This window comes from Echiichthys vipera, assembly GCF_963691815.1.
Source record: "Echiichthys vipera genome assembly, chromosome: 18".
Lineage (NCBI taxonomy): Eukaryota > Metazoa > Chordata > Actinopteri > Perciformes > Trachinidae > Echiichthys > Echiichthys vipera.
Genome location: NC_139843.1, coordinates 14,024,111 through 14,040,546, shown reverse-complemented (window position 1 = coordinate 14,040,546; position 16,436 = coordinate 14,024,111). Strand labels below are relative to the sequence as shown.

The 16,436-nt window shown below is 40.7% G+C and overlaps 4 protein-coding genes across 4 annotated transcripts in view; 2 read left to right on the top strand and 2 right to left on the bottom strand.

The window, feature by feature from the left end:
- The window catches only part of LOC310961034 (putative protein MSS51 homolog, mitochondrial), a 3,028-nt gene extending 1,335 nt beyond the window's left edge, over positions 1-1,693 (top strand). Inside the window, exons 4-6 of the mRNA XM_083932949.1 lie at positions 1-364; positions 528-621; positions 1,480-1,693. The exon at positions 1-364 is cut by the window's left edge and continues 200 nt beyond it. Coding sequence (XP_083789075.1) covers positions 1-364; positions 528-621; positions 1,480-1,684 — 663 coding nt within the window. The 3' untranslated portion in view covers positions 1,685-1,693. The remainder of the gene's footprint in view (positions 365-527; positions 622-1,479) is intronic.
- A 680-nt stretch (positions 1,694-2,373) lies between these two features.
- On the bottom strand, positions 2,374-3,216 carry LOC310960560 (myeloid-associated differentiation marker homolog; the record flags this gene model as incomplete). Its single annotated transcript, XM_083932282.1, has 1 exon — positions 2,374-3,216. One exon carries the CDS (start codon positions 3,214-3,216, stop codon positions 2,374-2,376), a length of 843 nt encoding a protein of 280 aa, XP_083788408.1.
- Positions 3,217-4,703: 1,487 nt separating this feature from the next.
- LOC310960558 (myeloid-associated differentiation marker-like protein 2) lies at positions 4,704-5,606 on the bottom strand (the record flags this gene model as incomplete). Its single annotated transcript, XM_083932280.1, has 1 exon — positions 4,704-5,606. One exon carries the CDS (start codon positions 5,604-5,606, stop codon positions 4,704-4,706), a length of 903 nt encoding a protein of 300 aa, XP_083788406.1.
- Positions 5,607-6,839: 1,233 nt separating this feature from the next.
- Positions 6,840-15,499, top strand: cog7 (component of oligomeric golgi complex 7). The gene is made up of 17 exons (XM_083932419.1): positions 6,840-7,302; positions 8,513-8,661; positions 8,751-8,867; positions 9,271-9,439; positions 9,537-9,619; positions 9,765-9,887; positions 10,394-10,592; positions 10,692-10,819; positions 10,978-11,132; positions 11,296-11,412; positions 12,163-12,228; positions 12,376-12,562; positions 12,708-12,848; positions 13,019-13,102; positions 13,284-13,398; positions 14,175-14,318; positions 14,748-15,499. Exons 1-17 carry the CDS (start codon positions 7,062-7,064, stop codon positions 14,912-14,914), a joined length of 2,385 nt encoding a protein of 794 aa, XP_083788545.1. The 5' UTR covers positions 6,840-7,061; the 3' UTR covers positions 14,915-15,499.
- Positions 15,500-16,436: the final 937 nt, after the last annotated feature.

Here is a 16,436-nt window from a genome sequence, read left to right as displayed (position 1 = left end):
TGCAGTGAGTTCTTCTCCAGGCCGCTGACCATAGCCTGGGGGATGAGGCTGTTTGGCCTTAACCCTTGTTCCAAACCTCTCACCATTCACCTGGTGGGCGCAGGACACAGTGAGACTCTGGCAGCCAGGCTGACAGACTATGATGAGCTGAACAACATGTTCCCTGGACACCAGGGTATCGGGATAGTCATGGTGGGATCAGAGGTGGTGGACGGCCCCATCGTGAGGCCTCCTCTCAGTGGGCCCAGCCCCAAGCAAAGGGTCTACATCAGCGCCTACAAGGGCCTCTACCACCAGTTCTGGGAGGAGCTGGTGGAGAAAGAGGAAGCAGCCAAGCCGGACCTGGTGGTTGGATTTCACCCTGGTGAGTATCTTTCTAATTACTCTTAAATGCACCAAACTCACTTTTACACCCTAAAAGCTGCTTATTTTTAGTTGTGTGACAGAACAGTTATCTAAACAAGGTACTGATGAGGTTGTTTCTCACTCTTTTTCATTCGTTTTCCTTTTCATCTTTTTGTCTCAAGGATTTGATGCCAGTCAGGGTCTGGAACAGGGTTGGCTTCCTACACTTCTGCTCCTCAGGGATTATGAAATCCCCTCCCTTTTCACCACTCTCAAGTGAGTGGTACAGAAACGTAGACACACATATACCTTACAGAACAGCAGTGGTTAAAAGTAAAAGTACGTTTGCTCAAAGTTTTACTTTACTTGAATATTTCCATTTAATTCATCATCATTTAATCCATTTCAGAAGGAAATATTGCACCATTTACTCCACTGTCTTTATGTCACAACTCAAGTTACTAGTAAGATTAAGATTTTACATAAACAACATGATCAGGTTACAAAATGAAGCACTGTAATAAATAACCAAACATATAGACATTAGTAGTTAAAGATCCGTACTATTGATCTAATTAAGCCTGTGAATGTTCTCATTCGTCCAGGTCATCGTTATCCTCAAAGCAATTTCAGTCAAAAACAACTGGACTGGTTGTTTGTCTAGGAAGACGTTTCACCTCTCATCCAAGAGGCTTCATCAGTTCATGTACGCATCTGACCAGGCTGGGACCAGTCCCAGCCTGGTCAGATGCGTACATGAACTGATGAAGCCTCTTGGATGAGAGGTGAAACGTCTTCCTAGACAAACAACCAGTCCAGTTGTTTTTGACTGAAATTGCTTTGAGGATTGATCTAATTACATAACAATATAACAATTGCCAATACATATACATACATTTTCCACTACTGCGGAATACATACCTAATTACAAAAAAGGTCACAGACGTTTTGTGCAGTTGAAAAACAGTAAACACGTTTAAGATAACATATTACGTCAAAGTAAATCATTACAATTTAACAAAGCATAGTATGAAAATTGGCGCATTGGCATTGATACATATTATTTGCATTAGACAACTGCGTGAAAGCGTACAAATGTACCAGATGCTGATGCTTCTTGTCCTCCCCACGCAGTGAGACAGAGATGACCTACTCCCTGCAGATCCTGTTGGAGTTGGAGATGGACATGAAGGGAAGCGGAGCCAGCCCCTTTGCGTCGCTGAAACCAGAAGTGGTGGGCTTGTGTCCCAACAAGCCTCCCGTGTACTGCAACTCCCACTACTTCTGTTTTCAGGGACTGCTGGAGACTGTGGAGTTCGAGGAACCAGAGGAGGCCTGAAGGTGCACACTCACACACTGTTGAATTTTTTGATCTATTAGGCATTTGGTTTTATATGCCTGTTCTTTTCTTCTAATAAAATCATGTTATAATGTTTTAAAAATAGTGTGTTAATATATGTGCATTATTGTTAAAATGAGTGCGAGTTAAAACAGCTGTGTGAGTGTTTGCTATGACATTTGCATACACTATCAAAGTTTCATGGTATAGAAATGCCAGAGTTGTAAAATTTGAATATACTTTCTCAGAACTATTGTTGTGTTATCAGAGGCATTACATCTCTGTAGAGGCAGCCAAATGTCTACTTAGTATATTGAGTCTAAAATAAAAATGTTAAAATGATTACATACGGGGGGAGACTGCATTGTCCACTCTGGTTTAATATAGCTTTTCTTCTTCTTCATTTTATAGACATAATTTCAAATCCATTTCATATATTGTACACCTTTATTCATTTTAACTTGACAAGTAACACTCACAAATAACAAGGCATATTAAAGCAATATGACATAAGCAAAACAACCTGCTGTTTTGAGTGAAGATTAAAAAAACCAACTCATATTTCACATGATTTGGGCTTTATATAGTCAATACAAACAGCTACTGTCCATTAATTGTTGTCCTCATTAATGTAATTATTTTCTGAAGATATGAAACCGTGCAACAAAAGAAAATGAGTGACCGTGTTTCTAATGAGTTTTTAAGGACAAAACCAGGTCCACAACGTAAAAGACAATATTGACAATGGCTCCAATGTTAACCGTATTCATTGCTGTGTAGGAGCACTTCTCACAGATGTAAGGATTGTACTTGTAGCGTTTGTAGCCAAAGATGGACCAAAGAATGACAGCGAGCAGGTACAACAGCACCGCCACAATATTAAACACAAGCTCCATCAAACTCAGCCTGAATGAGAGCAGACACTGCAGTAGTTTGAGCAGATGGAGGACTATGATGACCACAGTCACCAGGAGACAAACAGCAAATACAATAATGCTGCATATCATCCCAAAAGGACGAAAGGACCATTCGCCATTTACAAAGTGGTCCGCGGCAGCAGTGAGAATAATACACGCTATAAAGGCCTCTGTTGTTCGCAGCCCTCCCCTCAGGCTGGATAGGTAGCCGCTCGGAAACAGCTTTTTCTGCATGAAAGCGTCAATCAGGAAGAAAACTGTGGCAACCAGGGAGAAGATGAAACACAGGATGTTGACGACGCAGGAGATGCAGACAAAAACAGCTGCAAAGATGACTGTAGCTGAGGTGATCATCACAGCACAAAGGGCGGTCAGCCCGCACGTCAGGTCAGCCCAATTGGGGAGGAAGACAGCCAGAAGGATGTGCCACATTTTGGCCTCCACTACGCTAAGCACCAGGGGCACGGTGATGCAGAAAACCCACACGAACTCACACCAGACACCCCATGGACTCACCATCCTACCTCCGAAGATGACGATGATCAAAGATAAAGTACTGAAGATTATCTCCAGGAGGCGCAAAATGCCCTGACAGCCCTTGAATGGGCCACACATGATGCTCAAATTAGGAATCCCAGATCTTAAAGTCAAAAAGTCATCGTTTTACCAGTAGAAGATTGTACTTGTTGCTTCTTAATCAGGATGAGTGAACACTTCATTCCTTGTTCTACTACTGTTCGATTCTCATGTTGAGGTAGAGCCACATCTTATATGATGGGTAGGCATCATTGACTCACCTCCTTTTTATTCAAATTTCCAGATTCGTGAGTTGCTTAGCAGCCAGTGTGTGTTCCATGAATGTGCGAAGTGGAAGGAGACTTCCTTTTGCACTCTTGACTCTTTCCTATATTAAAAACACAACATACTGTACTGTGTATTTATAATAGTTTCTCTATCTATAGTTTTTCTGCCGGTCATGTCTATTTATTTTTTGTTTGTAATTTATCAAGCAGGCCAAAACAACATTTATTCCCTTGTGTGTTAAAATGAACACCCCCATCCTTTTTCTCTTATCTTTAATCTCTGATACCATTGTCTTCTGAGGATCATATGCCTGAAATTAAAGATCCCGTATCATCTTCATTTTCCGGTTCATACTTGTATTTTGGGTTTCTACTAGAACATGCTTTAATGTCCAAAAAACACATTATTTTTTCATTCTGGTTGCCTGAATTCGCTTGTATTCAACCTCTGTCTGAAACGCTCCGTTTTAGTGCCTGTCTATTTAGGATCCCCTCCTGCTTTGGTTGGACTTTCACAGCATTTATATAGCACCTCAACCTGCATTATAATCAAAATAAGACATGCATATCTCACTTTTAACAATATGTGGCCTTTAAATGAATTGATTTATTTTACCTTAACTGGATCAAAATGTGTGTTTTTTAGATTTATCTTGAAATTTGATTGAAAACTTAAACTGTCTCTCTCACATAGAAACACCTCCGGCCCTCATCTGTCTGTGGTTAACAGATCCCGGGATACACTGGTGTGTCCATTCATGTGTGATATAATTTTCAAACAGACATAATGCTACATATCTTTAAATATTCATTGGCTGTGCCATGTACAGATAATATTTCACAGCAGCACATTAAGAAACATGAAATGGTACAGTGACAGAATATGCACAAACTGAATTGTAACTTGTAGGTTTAATTATACATCATACGTAAAACTTTACATTGAATCATAAAAAAGTGGACGATACAATACTCTACAGATTAATGTTTAAATTATGGTGTACAGCCACAATTTGTTTATGCTCGAATAGAGACTGTACACTGTGATTATATGACTTCAGCGTAGAAACGGAACTGTTCATCAACTTGAGACTAGGCTTAAAAAGCATTATTTAAACTAAACCTCTGAACTCTAATAAGCTAGAGAACTTAAATCACACACACGCTTTTCTTTTTTATTGTTATGGGAAGAGATGTTGAGCATTAAGTATACAGTTTTTAAGTCTTGACTTAAAGCAGTTGTTTAAGGATACAGAAACATATTTGGGATTTTAAAAAAAGATTATAGGACAGTCACCACTATTTGCGCTCAAAGCCACAGATACCAAGCAGAGTAAAAATGAGGTCCAGTGTGAAAATAATGAGATTAACATAGGTCAGAAATGCAACCATAAACTGTATGGCCCAGATACAGAAGCTGGGTGGACAGTCGCTGGGCCGAGGGTTGTTTCTGAACATAAAAATGGGCCACACAATAGCAGCAAATATATACAGCACAACAGAGATCACCAGAAATATAAACACAAACCGGTCCAGGTTAAAGGGCAAACACTTCTTGAGTTTCTTGAGGATATTGGTGGCTATGATTACAGGGAGGATGGGGAAAGGGATGGCATATGCTATAACACACAAGATCAGAGCTGGCTTGTCTCTGTAACCAGTCAGTGATATAAAAATCATGCAGCTCACAAAGGCCTCCATGACCTTAAAGAATCCAGGCAGAGCAGCTAGGTAGCTTCCTTTCTTTTTGTCCAGGAATTTGTCCTTCACAACTTCAAGTGTGTAGACGAAGCCACACAAGAAAGCAAATATACTCACTATCCAGCCGTACAGGCATTGCCACTTCAGACAGGCGTAGAAGTTGGCGTAGGTGATGGCAACAGAGACGGTCATGAGTGTAGAGGACATGGCCATCCCCGTGGTGAAGTCCGACCAGTTCAGGCAAAACCTATTGAGTATGATATCGAGCTTGAACATCTCAATAATAGTGATGATGAGGGTCATGATGGGGCAGAAGGCCCAGGTGAACATAGCGTAGTTCCAGTAGGTATGGGTGCTCCCGCCTCTGAAGGCAGCCAGGAAAAAGGTGACCACAGACAGGATTATCTGGGCCATGTGCAGCCCACCTCGGCCGCTTAACAGAGTAGAAGGAGTAAACACCGCCTCGGACACTGTGTCCTTAATTTGATCAATTATTCCCATCTCTTTAAATGAGCTGAGGAGCAGTTGTTAAGTATATCCTCACAGATACTGGATACCAGTACTAGAAACTGGTAGAGGGGTGTTTTCAGTTACAATGCTGGTTTCCAGCTCCGCTTTCCACGCAGCCCTTTACTGCCTTTCTAGTTTGCATGTTAGTCATGAAACCAACTGTGTAGTGATAAATGTCTGCTGCAGCAGATATAAAAATAACCAAATTAGATTCCTGGTTGTACCTAGAATGTGAAAGTATCCTTTAGGTAAATAGGCATCAGTGAGTGCTGGTTACAGCAAAAGCAGATCTCCTAAGGCTCCCTGACTAAATAAGTGACCTTAGCTGTGTGCACATCACTCCCTGCTATCAAATGCCATTTTTCAAATACATAAATATACAATATGTTACAGACACAATAGTGCTGTTGCTTTACCTCCCCATATAATCATCTACAATGCCTACAACAATAGCCTACATTATTATGATACTTCTTTGACTTTAGTATGAGTTTCTTTCATTACTCACCAATGCTGTTTTTATTGTTGCAAATAGATTATATCTATAAAGTATATTTTATTAGACTATTATTAGGCTATTATTATTATTATATATCTAGACTGGTTTTCATGATTGTTTGCCTCAAGAAGCATAGTGTATTGACACAATTTGATATAAAATTTGAGTCGCATGAGATGGAAATTATTGATAAAAAAGATGCATCTTCCAAACAAATAGTCATATAGAATAGAAGAAGCACTAAAACCCCATATGAAGAGGAGTTTCCTTTAAAAAAAAGAAAAGTTGGCAATCCTAGTTACAGACAATAGTTTCCATGCATGAACTATATATATATGTGTGTGTGCATCCGTGTTTATGTATTTTACTAAATCATATTTTTTGCTTCCAGTGCAAGGAACATCAGTCAAATGGGTGGTGCTGTTTGGATTGGAAGCATAGACTGTAATATACAGTCTATAGTTGGAAGGGCTGTTTCTGTACGGATATACTTAATTGTGACACCGGTTCCAGCTAGCTGCTTTATGTGTTCCCCTTGTGATGTGAATGGGATCGGCTGGATCTTAATTTAGAAACCCACACATTTCCCCATAATGTTGATGAAATGTTCTTCAATCTGTTGACAAGAGTTTAATATATGGCTTGTTATTCATCAGGTCAGATCTCTGCCCTGGCACTTGTTTCTGGGGGGAAAGGTAATTTGTAAGCACAAAGCGGAAGTTGTTGTCAAGAGTCAGTCGCACTGCCATCATCCAAACATTGAGAAATATGTCTTTAATTGTCTCTTTTTAAAGCCACGGCCGTTTAAAAACAACTCTGGAGGAAGCCGTCGCCTTGTTGGAACTTTATTTAGTCGTAATGATCATTTCATTTTCCTGGGCTATTTATTTTATATTCGTGTCGAAGCCGTTGTTTGGGAAAAACTAGCTAGCGTTAGCGATGGGTCGATGACACAGACTGCACTTCACCACGAGAGTGTGAGTGAACACCGCCCAGCTTCTTGCACTGGTGGAGCAGTGAAGATGGATTTCTCCAAGTTCCTGGACGATGACTTTGATGTGAAAGACTGGGTGAACGGCGCCTTCAAGGTGGTGCAGAAGGACGCGCCGGGGAAGGCGGACACACACGCAGCCACACTGGTCATGAAGCTGCAGCTGTTCATCCAGGAAGTCAACAATGCCATTGAGGGTAAGACTCTTTGCTTTAACGCCACGTATACAGTTTTTTAGGATGGCATCTTTTGGACTGCACAACGTGTGTTTCCTCTGAATGTTGTTAATAATGCTTGTCAGCGAGTGTGGACTTAATACTAGAAACACCCAAGTATATTGCAATACATAACAATTCAAACGTTTCAAATTGACCATATAGTTTAAATCAACACGTCAGTTCATTCTAACATTTTGCTAATGTTGCTGTATTAGACTTTATTAGTCATATACCCTATATATTATAGGGATGTTCAACAGGGGGTCCTCAGAGTTATTGCAGGGGCCCGCCGAATTATGTTGATATTCTTTCAAAAGTTGTTTTCTTCAATTATATGTCTGAAAATATACATTAACATGAATGCAATATATTATTAGCAAAGATAATTTTGTGAAAACGAAAAAAAAATTCATTGACACAACATTGATGATAGGCTTACTGGCTTATAGGCAGGGTAGCCATGCACAGATACAATTGAGCTGAAGGATGCAATGTGCCTTCATAATGTATGTTTACCATTAACATATGATGTATAAATATATGAATATGTTGATATTGATCATTGTAATATCTTACATGCTGTGTGTATAGGCTTTAGGTAGCCCTAGCTGTTAGGCCCAGTTTAATATGAAACTCAATTTAATACAATAGTTGTAGTAGGGGTCCCTGCTTCATCTCTCTTTGAGCTAAGGAGTCCTTGGCCTAAAGACAAATTGAAGACCCCTGCTCTGTGTATCCTTTCTACTGATAGGCTTGCATCACTGACTAGACTGTGAAATATTATGTAGTAAGTTGTTTTCCTTTATTGACATGAATTTGATATCTGTTGTAAAAAATATTATCATTTTGGAGGACGTAGTTCATGGTGAGTTTGAACTGTATTTCACCCTCATCGATATGTATGGGGGACAGAATTGTAGAAACACCTGACATTTGAATCACGGAGTCTCTCGGAAACAATTTCAACAAAAACAGAACATTATGACGTTCACAAATGTAGGATATATTGCAGAACTGTTGTATTAGACAGGTCGCCAATCTGTAGACGGTGCAGCAGTAAGTCGGTTTCTGATTAAGAGCCAAAGAGAACTGCATGTAATGACTGCTAAATGTCATTTTTTTCATTCACGTTAGACTTTTTTTGCCATGTGTTTCATCAACTGAAAGACTGCTGTATTTCTGTGTTTAGAGAGCAGTAATCAGGCCCTCCAAAATATGCCCAGAGTGCTGCGAGACGTGGAAGCTTTGAAACAGGAGGCGTCTTTCCTCAAGGAGCAAATGGTTCTGGTCAAAGAGGACATCAAGAAGTTTGAGCAAGACACTGTGCAGTCTATGCAGGTGTGCATAGCTTCGGTCACTATATCAATACTTGCTTGAAGGATTTTTCTTAGGTATGACCTTTGTATTATGTGTTTCCTACTCACCAGGTCCTGGTGGAGATAGATCAAGTAAAGAGCCGCATGCAGGTGGCAGCTGAAGCTCTGCAGGAGGCAGACAAATGGAGCACGCTGAGTGCAGACATTGAGGAGACCTTCAAAACACAGGTATAAAACAAGACTTCAGTTGTTATGTTTTTGTCTGGCTTGCTGCTCAGTGATCATGAGTCTCCGCTACTCATCACAGCCCACTTTTATATTACTGAGACTGTTGGACTGGAATTTCATTTTTTAATTATATATAACGTGCACACCCATTTTTTTTGTGTTTGAGGAAAGGTTCTAATTCATTGAAGTGCCCGATACAACTAAGGCAATTTCCCTTACCTTACATACATGCTTTTTTTTAGTTAGCTGACTTGATCTCATTCTTTTAAGGTCTAAAAGGGACCCTAAAATATTCCCATTCTGGTAACTAACAGCATAATTAATGTGTGTTATAGTCTAACAACTATTGATAGAATATTAAGATATTGACCTGAATCTTGAATATGTTTTCTTCCTTTTCCAGGACTTTGCAATAATTTCCTCCAAGCTGACGAGCATGCAGAACAGTCTGGCCATGTTGGTGGACACACCAGACTACTCTGAAAAGTGCGTTCACCTCGAGGCTCTTAAAAACAGACTGGAGGCCCTTGCCAGCCCACAAATAGTAGCAACCTTTAATTCCATGTCTTTAGGTAAGAACCTGCAAGAATTGCTTTTGCTTCTCATATCTGTTCCAACTCTTTCAATGGACACTACATATAATTATGTTCCCACGTGTTTTCTGTGCAGACCAAGCCAAGTTGTTTGTCAAAGTCTTCACAGAGATAGATAGAATGCCACAGCTCCTTGCATACTACTACAAGTGTCACAAGGTAAGTGCTACCGCCCTCCCCCTAATTTTAATAATGAATTGATTAATAAGCCATCTGAAAATCCTAGTCTCGTATGTTTCATCTGTTTGGTGTGGGCATGTTCTGATGTTCATTTGTGAACGAGTGCCTGTTTTGACATCTCCAGGGCCAGCTGGTGAGCATGTGGCAGGATCTCTCTCAGAGCGAGCTCAGTCTCAATCATCAGCTGTCTGAATTCTATGACACGTTGCTCTCCTCCTGGCACTCTCAACTACAGTGGAGCAGCCAGGTAGGTCACACTACAGTACCAAGACAGTTACTCGACTCAACTTTATTTATATAGCACCTTTTATACAAACATGCAGCCCATAATGCGTCACAGAGCAAAATTGAACCAAAAATAGATAAATAAACAACAATAAATTAAAGACCGAATTATAAAAAGTTGTTATCTGTAAGAATTGAGATACATTGTTTCTAGCGGCAAATTCGGCAGATGTTATTGCAGGCGAGCCTCTGGGACCTCGTCTTCCAGAGTTCTTTTCTAAAAGATATAGGTAGCCTGTGCAGTGACTTAAGCAGTGGGGGGATGCGATCCATTTTCCTTGTTTTAGTTAAGACTCCAGCCACACCATTCTGAATGAGCTGTAGTTTTCTTATAGACGTTTTAGGTAAGAGTATAATAAAAATCAAATATTTATGTAGCAATAATGGAAGCACTTGTTTCAGTCTATAAACACTATCAGTCAGAATACTCTTTTAATTGTTTGTTACCTTTACTGTAACGTCTAACAGGTGTTCAAGAACCCGTATGAGGTGGTTACGGTGTTGCTGATCCAAACTCTGGGGGCCATGGTCCCATCCATCCCCGTGTGCTTGAGCTCGGCTGTGGAGCGGGCAGCGCAAGAGCAGCGCCTCGACGCGCTGCTAGAACTCCATCACACCACCTCCACCTTCGGACACAGCCTGGAGGCCGCCATGCTGCCACATCTAGGTCCGTTCATAGACAAGAAATGATTGTCAATACTTCAAATGTGGGTGAACTTAGGTCCTTATGTTTCTGTCCTTGTGTGTCCTCGTTTTGTTTTTCCAGGTGAGACCAATCTGCTTAAGGTGAACGAGCTGGTTTGTGCGCTGTATGACCCCTACAAGCCTTATCAACTGCAGTATGGAGATCTAGAGGAAGCTCACCTCCTCATCCAGATCAGTGCTGTACCTTTGGTTAGACCCCATGCACATATACACATGCTCACATAAGAGAATTGATTTGTTTTAAAATACTGCCACAACTGTTTTCTTTTTCTGATTAATTTCCTATGTGATTTTTTTTGCTCTGTTTGCTCTTGTTTCACACTCTTCGTATTCTCTCCTCTCTTTAGGAACACGGGGAGGTTATTGATTGTGTGGAGGAGTTGAGCCACTCTGTTGGAAAGTTGTTTGGCCTGGCCAGCGCTGCTGTGGACCGCTGCGTCAAACTGACTGACGGACTGGCTGTGTGTGGCCTCCTCAAAGCCCTCAAAGCTCTCTTCACCAAGTAAAAACCCTTTATTTTCAGAGACACAGACACAAGACTGACAAACGTACCCTGCATGTACCCCTTTGCTTTATTGATATATATAATTTGTCTAATTTTTAGTTAATATGTAGCTTACTTTAAGGGATTTCTGTAGCCTGCTTTAACATTGTGCATTTTCTAGGTATGTGTCCGACTTCTCCACAACACTGCGGTCGATCAGGAAGAAGTGTAGACTTGAGGATACGCCAAGTTCATCTGTTTTCCAGGAGGACTGGACAGCCTTCCAGAACTCTGTCAGGTTAATGCTTTTCTTTTTTATTAAACAGGTAGCTCCCATTAAGCAATCTGATTGGTTTGGAGCCGTGATATAATTAGATGGCTATGACATCTAATTATTTTACACAATGCAGTATCACTACACCTAAGCAAAAAAACATTTTCTTACCATCAAACAGTTCTTTCAAACTGTGGGACTTAAGCTGTTATCTATGCTCTCTTCAAAGCCACCAGACCTCACATAACACAGGAGTTGTTTCCCTGTGCCCCGATTTCGTTTATTTATGTTGTTGTGTGACTTTGGTGAATGCTAGATGCTATTGTAGGCTATGCTCCATAGCAACAGCCTCGTTATGTGCAAGCAGTGAGCATGGGAGGGCTTTTATGTGAATATTATTATTTATTAATAAAAAATCTATCTAAATTGGAATGTGTCTATAACTTTCATGTTGCTATACTTGATTGATTGTTTTATAAAAAGCAGTGTTGTAATTCTTCCTCTTCACAGTGGGCGAACATTGTCCCTTAGCAGTGATATAATTTGAATATCAATTACAATTTCATTAGAATACGGATTTGTGAAATACTAAGTGGACCAGGGCCATCTCACATGAGTACTACCTGGAGGGTGATGATTTGGAGGAATAGCCTGCCTGATCTAAACCTGAGCTGTGGACTTGCTAGTCATGGATTGGCCATAAACACTGTGTATGAGCATACTGTAGGGCCAAAAAGGATGGATGGATAAAAGCTTTTCTGTTGTGTTTTACAGGATTATCGCCACTTGCGGAGAACTGCTGAGACAATGTGGAGCCTTTGAGCAGCAGCTGTCAAACAAGTATGAGAAATGTTTATACTTTATATTTCATTGTATCGTAGTCGTTCCGTTGACACGGATGTAATTCATGGGGCACCCTGTTAACAAGGCACAGTGTAAGGTTTTAACGAATTGCATTGTTCCTAATCCAATTAATCATTCCCGTAGGATTCTGGGCACGGCGGGTAAGTACTTGTCAGAGTCGTACAGCCCACGCAGCCTGGCAGGCATCCAGGAGGCCAGCTCCACAGAGAGGAAGAGCACCACCAAGAACCCGTGGCAGGAATACAACTACCTTCAGAGGGGAAATATGGCTGAATACAACAGCCTGATGGAGGTCCTCTACTCCCTAAAGGTATGGAGCATTGCATGGTGTCAGCATGAGAATAGATGTCCTATGAAGAGATCTGACTCTTGTTATACTGTTGCATGTTATGAGGCTGTTTATCGACGACCCTCTGCAGCTGTTTTTTATGCATCCATTTCCCCTTATCTTACAGGAGAAGGGAACAGGTAACTCCAGCCTTTTAGCAGAGCCCAGAGCCGCTCTGACCAGACTCAACCAGCAGGCCAACCAGCTGGCCTTCGACTCCGTCTTCCTGCAAATCAAACACCAGCTCTGCCTCATCTCCAAGATGGAGGTGATTAAGTGTCGAGTTACTACATGATTCGATTTGAATTATGATTGGCACGATTTGAGTGTATTGCTGAGAGCTTTTGGACCGCTTTTGTGCGGTTGCATTTGAGTGTACTGTGTCTATTTTAATCTCACTTCACACTGTTTGATTCTTGCCCCCTTGTTTGCGCACAGAGACAAGAGGAAGCTGGTTTTGGAGAGAGCTACACAGAGGACCTGCCTACTTTCAGCCTGTCACCGCAAGAATACATCACAAATGTTAGTGACGTTAAAAATAATTCCTGTGATCAAAATGTCCAGTGCAAATTTACAGAAAAAAAACAGGCCTTGCATCAAGTCTTTTTGTACATATTAATAGCACAAATAAGTACAATACATATTTTTCTGTAGCTCCCAGATAGCGGATATATCAAACTAGATGTCTTTCTCTCTCTTCCAGATAGGGCAGTACCTGATGTCTCTGCCTCTTCACTTGGAGCCGTTTGTGACTCAGGAGGACCCGGCACTAGAGATGGCCCTACATGCTGGGAAACTGCCTTTCCCTCCAGAGCAAGGTTTCTGGCCATCAGCCCTGATTCACATTAAAACACTCCGGCTGATATATTTTTTCCCCTGTGAATATTCAAAGCGCGAAAGAGTCACTTAACACAATGAATGAACTGTCACATAATAAAATGATATATTGCTTTTATAAAAGTGAGTGTACACAGAGTAATTTAACTTTGATTCCTCAACCTCATATGCAGTCATTTGTAAATAATTTCTGTGATGACACTAAAGAGGAGAATATAGATTTAGCTTCATGTTTTTGCACATATTCATGTAACATTGATATGTTGTGTGTTTAAATTAGTTTCTTAAATTCAAGGTAGTGCCCCCTAAATGACACGCCACTGATCTGTTTCCCTATTTGCTTAGTAGGGATACAGTTTTATTTGATAAGAAGAGTGGCAGGGTGAGTCAGAAATCTGTGATTGTATTTATTTATTTTAATATATACACTCCCAATTGCATGAGAATACAGCCAGAGATACATAACAAAGTAACTGTAAAAAAAAGTGACCCAACATTACAGCATTCTCTAAGATAAATTACCTATCTCGAAGCCAAAGAGCCAAGAGGTCAAATTGTATCAGCACAAATGTGTAATGGGTGTTTTTTCTTGTCCACATAATTTTGGCTGTTATCTCTCATCTCCAGCTTCTTCTTTCTCCCTAACACCCTATATATTAAATCCCCATCCCTCTAAAAAAGCATCAACATCCCTCTCCTCCTCACACTACCTACTCCCTTACAGCTTGTTTAAAACGTCACCATCCTTCTGTCTCAGGTGATGACCTTCCCGAGCTGGACAACACTGCAGACTACTGGCTGGGCTCCATTGCTCGGGCTACCATGCAGACCTACTGTGATGCGATCCTGCTCATTCCCCAACTTAACACCCATTCCACTAAACAGCTGGCCACAGATATCGGTATAGTAACCAGAACGTTGGATTATGAATATTCCTGTATTCACCCTATGTCTTAAAATGCTCAGTTTTAGTGCCTGTCTCTTTAAACCCCTCTTCTGATAATGCCCAGTCTGCTCTGATTGGTCAGTGTTTCTGGGTCTTCTGCATCTGCACTCTCTCTGCACTGTTATTGCAGCCGGGGAATGACTGTAGCAGCACTTTCTATTTCTATAGTATAGCTTTGACATCACAACTGTACAGAAGTCCTGACGGCTCGTTTAAAGACACAGTTTCTGAATACAGGCCGTGTGCATTTTTCTGTGGATTAATCGTTTTGATACTTTCAGCACCACCACCTGCTTTATAATAAAAAAAATTACATGGAAATCTCACTTTTTTACAGTATGGGACCTCTAACGTGTATTGATGACTCCTGTTCCTACTCCACAGACTATCTGAGCAATGTGATGGATGCTCTGGGCCTGCAGCCCTCCCGTGCCCTGCAGCACATCGTCACACTGCTGAGGGCAAAACCAGAAGACTACAGACAGACAGCCAAACTGCTTCCTCGTCGGCTGGCCTCCACCATCGCTGCTGTGCGGTGCATCGACTACTAACGCCAAGAGAGAGGAAGATGGACTGTAGGTGTAGCTGCTCTCAGAGCGGCACTGGGAAGGCAGGCATGTTTGATAATGAAGAGGAATGTGATATCCATAGTGGCAGTTTACGTGTTACTGTCCCTTTAATCTCAAATTTGGGGCTGCAGCGTTGAAGAATTATGCTCACAGGTATGGCATTTAGGGGCATGTTAAGTGATTTGAATCAGGGTGTTTTTTATACTGATTAATGTTTAACTAAGTGTGACTTCGAATGATCGACGGTGATGATGCCTTCAAGTCAACCCAAAAGGTGCAATTGTTTTGACTATACATCTTAAATTCTTCTTTTTTTTTAAGTTGCGGAAGCTTCCAAGGAACTAACAAAGCGTAGATCAGGGGATGTGTGAGACCATTACAAATCTAGAAGACTGATATATTTGTTGGTGATCATTTGTCATACTAATATAATTCATATATGTGATTAAATTATATAAAGATAATACTTCTGATATGAGCTGAATTGTTTTTTTGTTAACTGAGCTTCCCATTCAGCGGTAAAAGTGAGCTCTCTCTCTCTCTGGTTGTAGTGTAGAAGGGGTTCGACAGGTAATATGAAAAGTCTCCATAGGGATACTTTTACATGCGGTATCATACAAAACTGTACATAAAACATTGACAACACTAAAATGGAGCCTATTGTGTTACTTTTGATCAAAGCATTTTAACCACTAGATGAAATAAGGGGGTTGAATGAGTTTTTAATGTAATCAATCGAGTTACATAAATGTATGGTCTTTTCTGCTTAATCCCTCTTTCATAATCCCAGAGTGGTCGAACCCTCTGTGTGTCCGTGTCTCAGAAGTGTCTCATTGGAGCCGTTCTTTGTCCTGTTAAAGGTATTTGCACCTCCAAGTCATGAAAATTGTCGTGTCTGTCACAGTCAGTTGTCGAGGGGAGTATATGCAGAAATGGAAGACTTTACTGTAACACACGGGTAAGGATCCTGCCTGGGACATCAAGTGTTTTTAATCTTATATTTGAAGTATAGCGCTAAAGTTAAGCCTGTGAATGTCCTCATTTGTCCAGGTCATCGTTATCCTCAAAGCAATTTCAGTCAAAAGCAACTGGACTTGGCTGGGACTGGTCCTGGTCCTGGTCAGATGCGTACATGAACTTATGAAGCCTCTTGGATGAGAGGTGAAACGTCTTCCTAGACAAATAACCAAGTCCAGTTGCTTTTGACTGAAATAGCTTTGAGTATAGTGCTAAAATTATTTGTTTATTGGGACACTGATATCTTTCACTGTTAGACTAAAGAGTAGTCTATTAGCGCTTAAGAACTAGTTTGATAATTGATTAACCATTTAAGTAGTCTATATTTTTTCAAGCTACTCTCAGCTGTTCCAGTGTTTTTTCTGTCTTTGTGAACATTGAATGTCTTTGAATTTTAGAGTGTTGCTCGGACTAAACGATTTCAAAATGCTACACTGGGTTAAGGAAGGTTCATAGTGATGGGCATATTTTCAACAGAATGATTAAT

Bases quoted from the DNA above. Each gene is read 5' to 3' on its own strand.
- cog7 (XM_083932419.1), top strand. From the start codon at position 7,062: ATGACACAGACTGCACTTCACCACGAGAGTGTGAGTGAACACCGCCCA. The intron at 9,888-10,393 runs GTAGGTCACACT...AACGTCTAACAG, and splicing joins AACTACAGTGGAGCAGCCAG to GTGTTCAAGAACCCGTATGA. The intron at 10,593-10,691 runs GTCCGTTCATAG...TTGTTTTTCCAG, and splicing joins CGCCATGCTGCCACATCTAG to GTGAGACCAATCTGCTTAAG.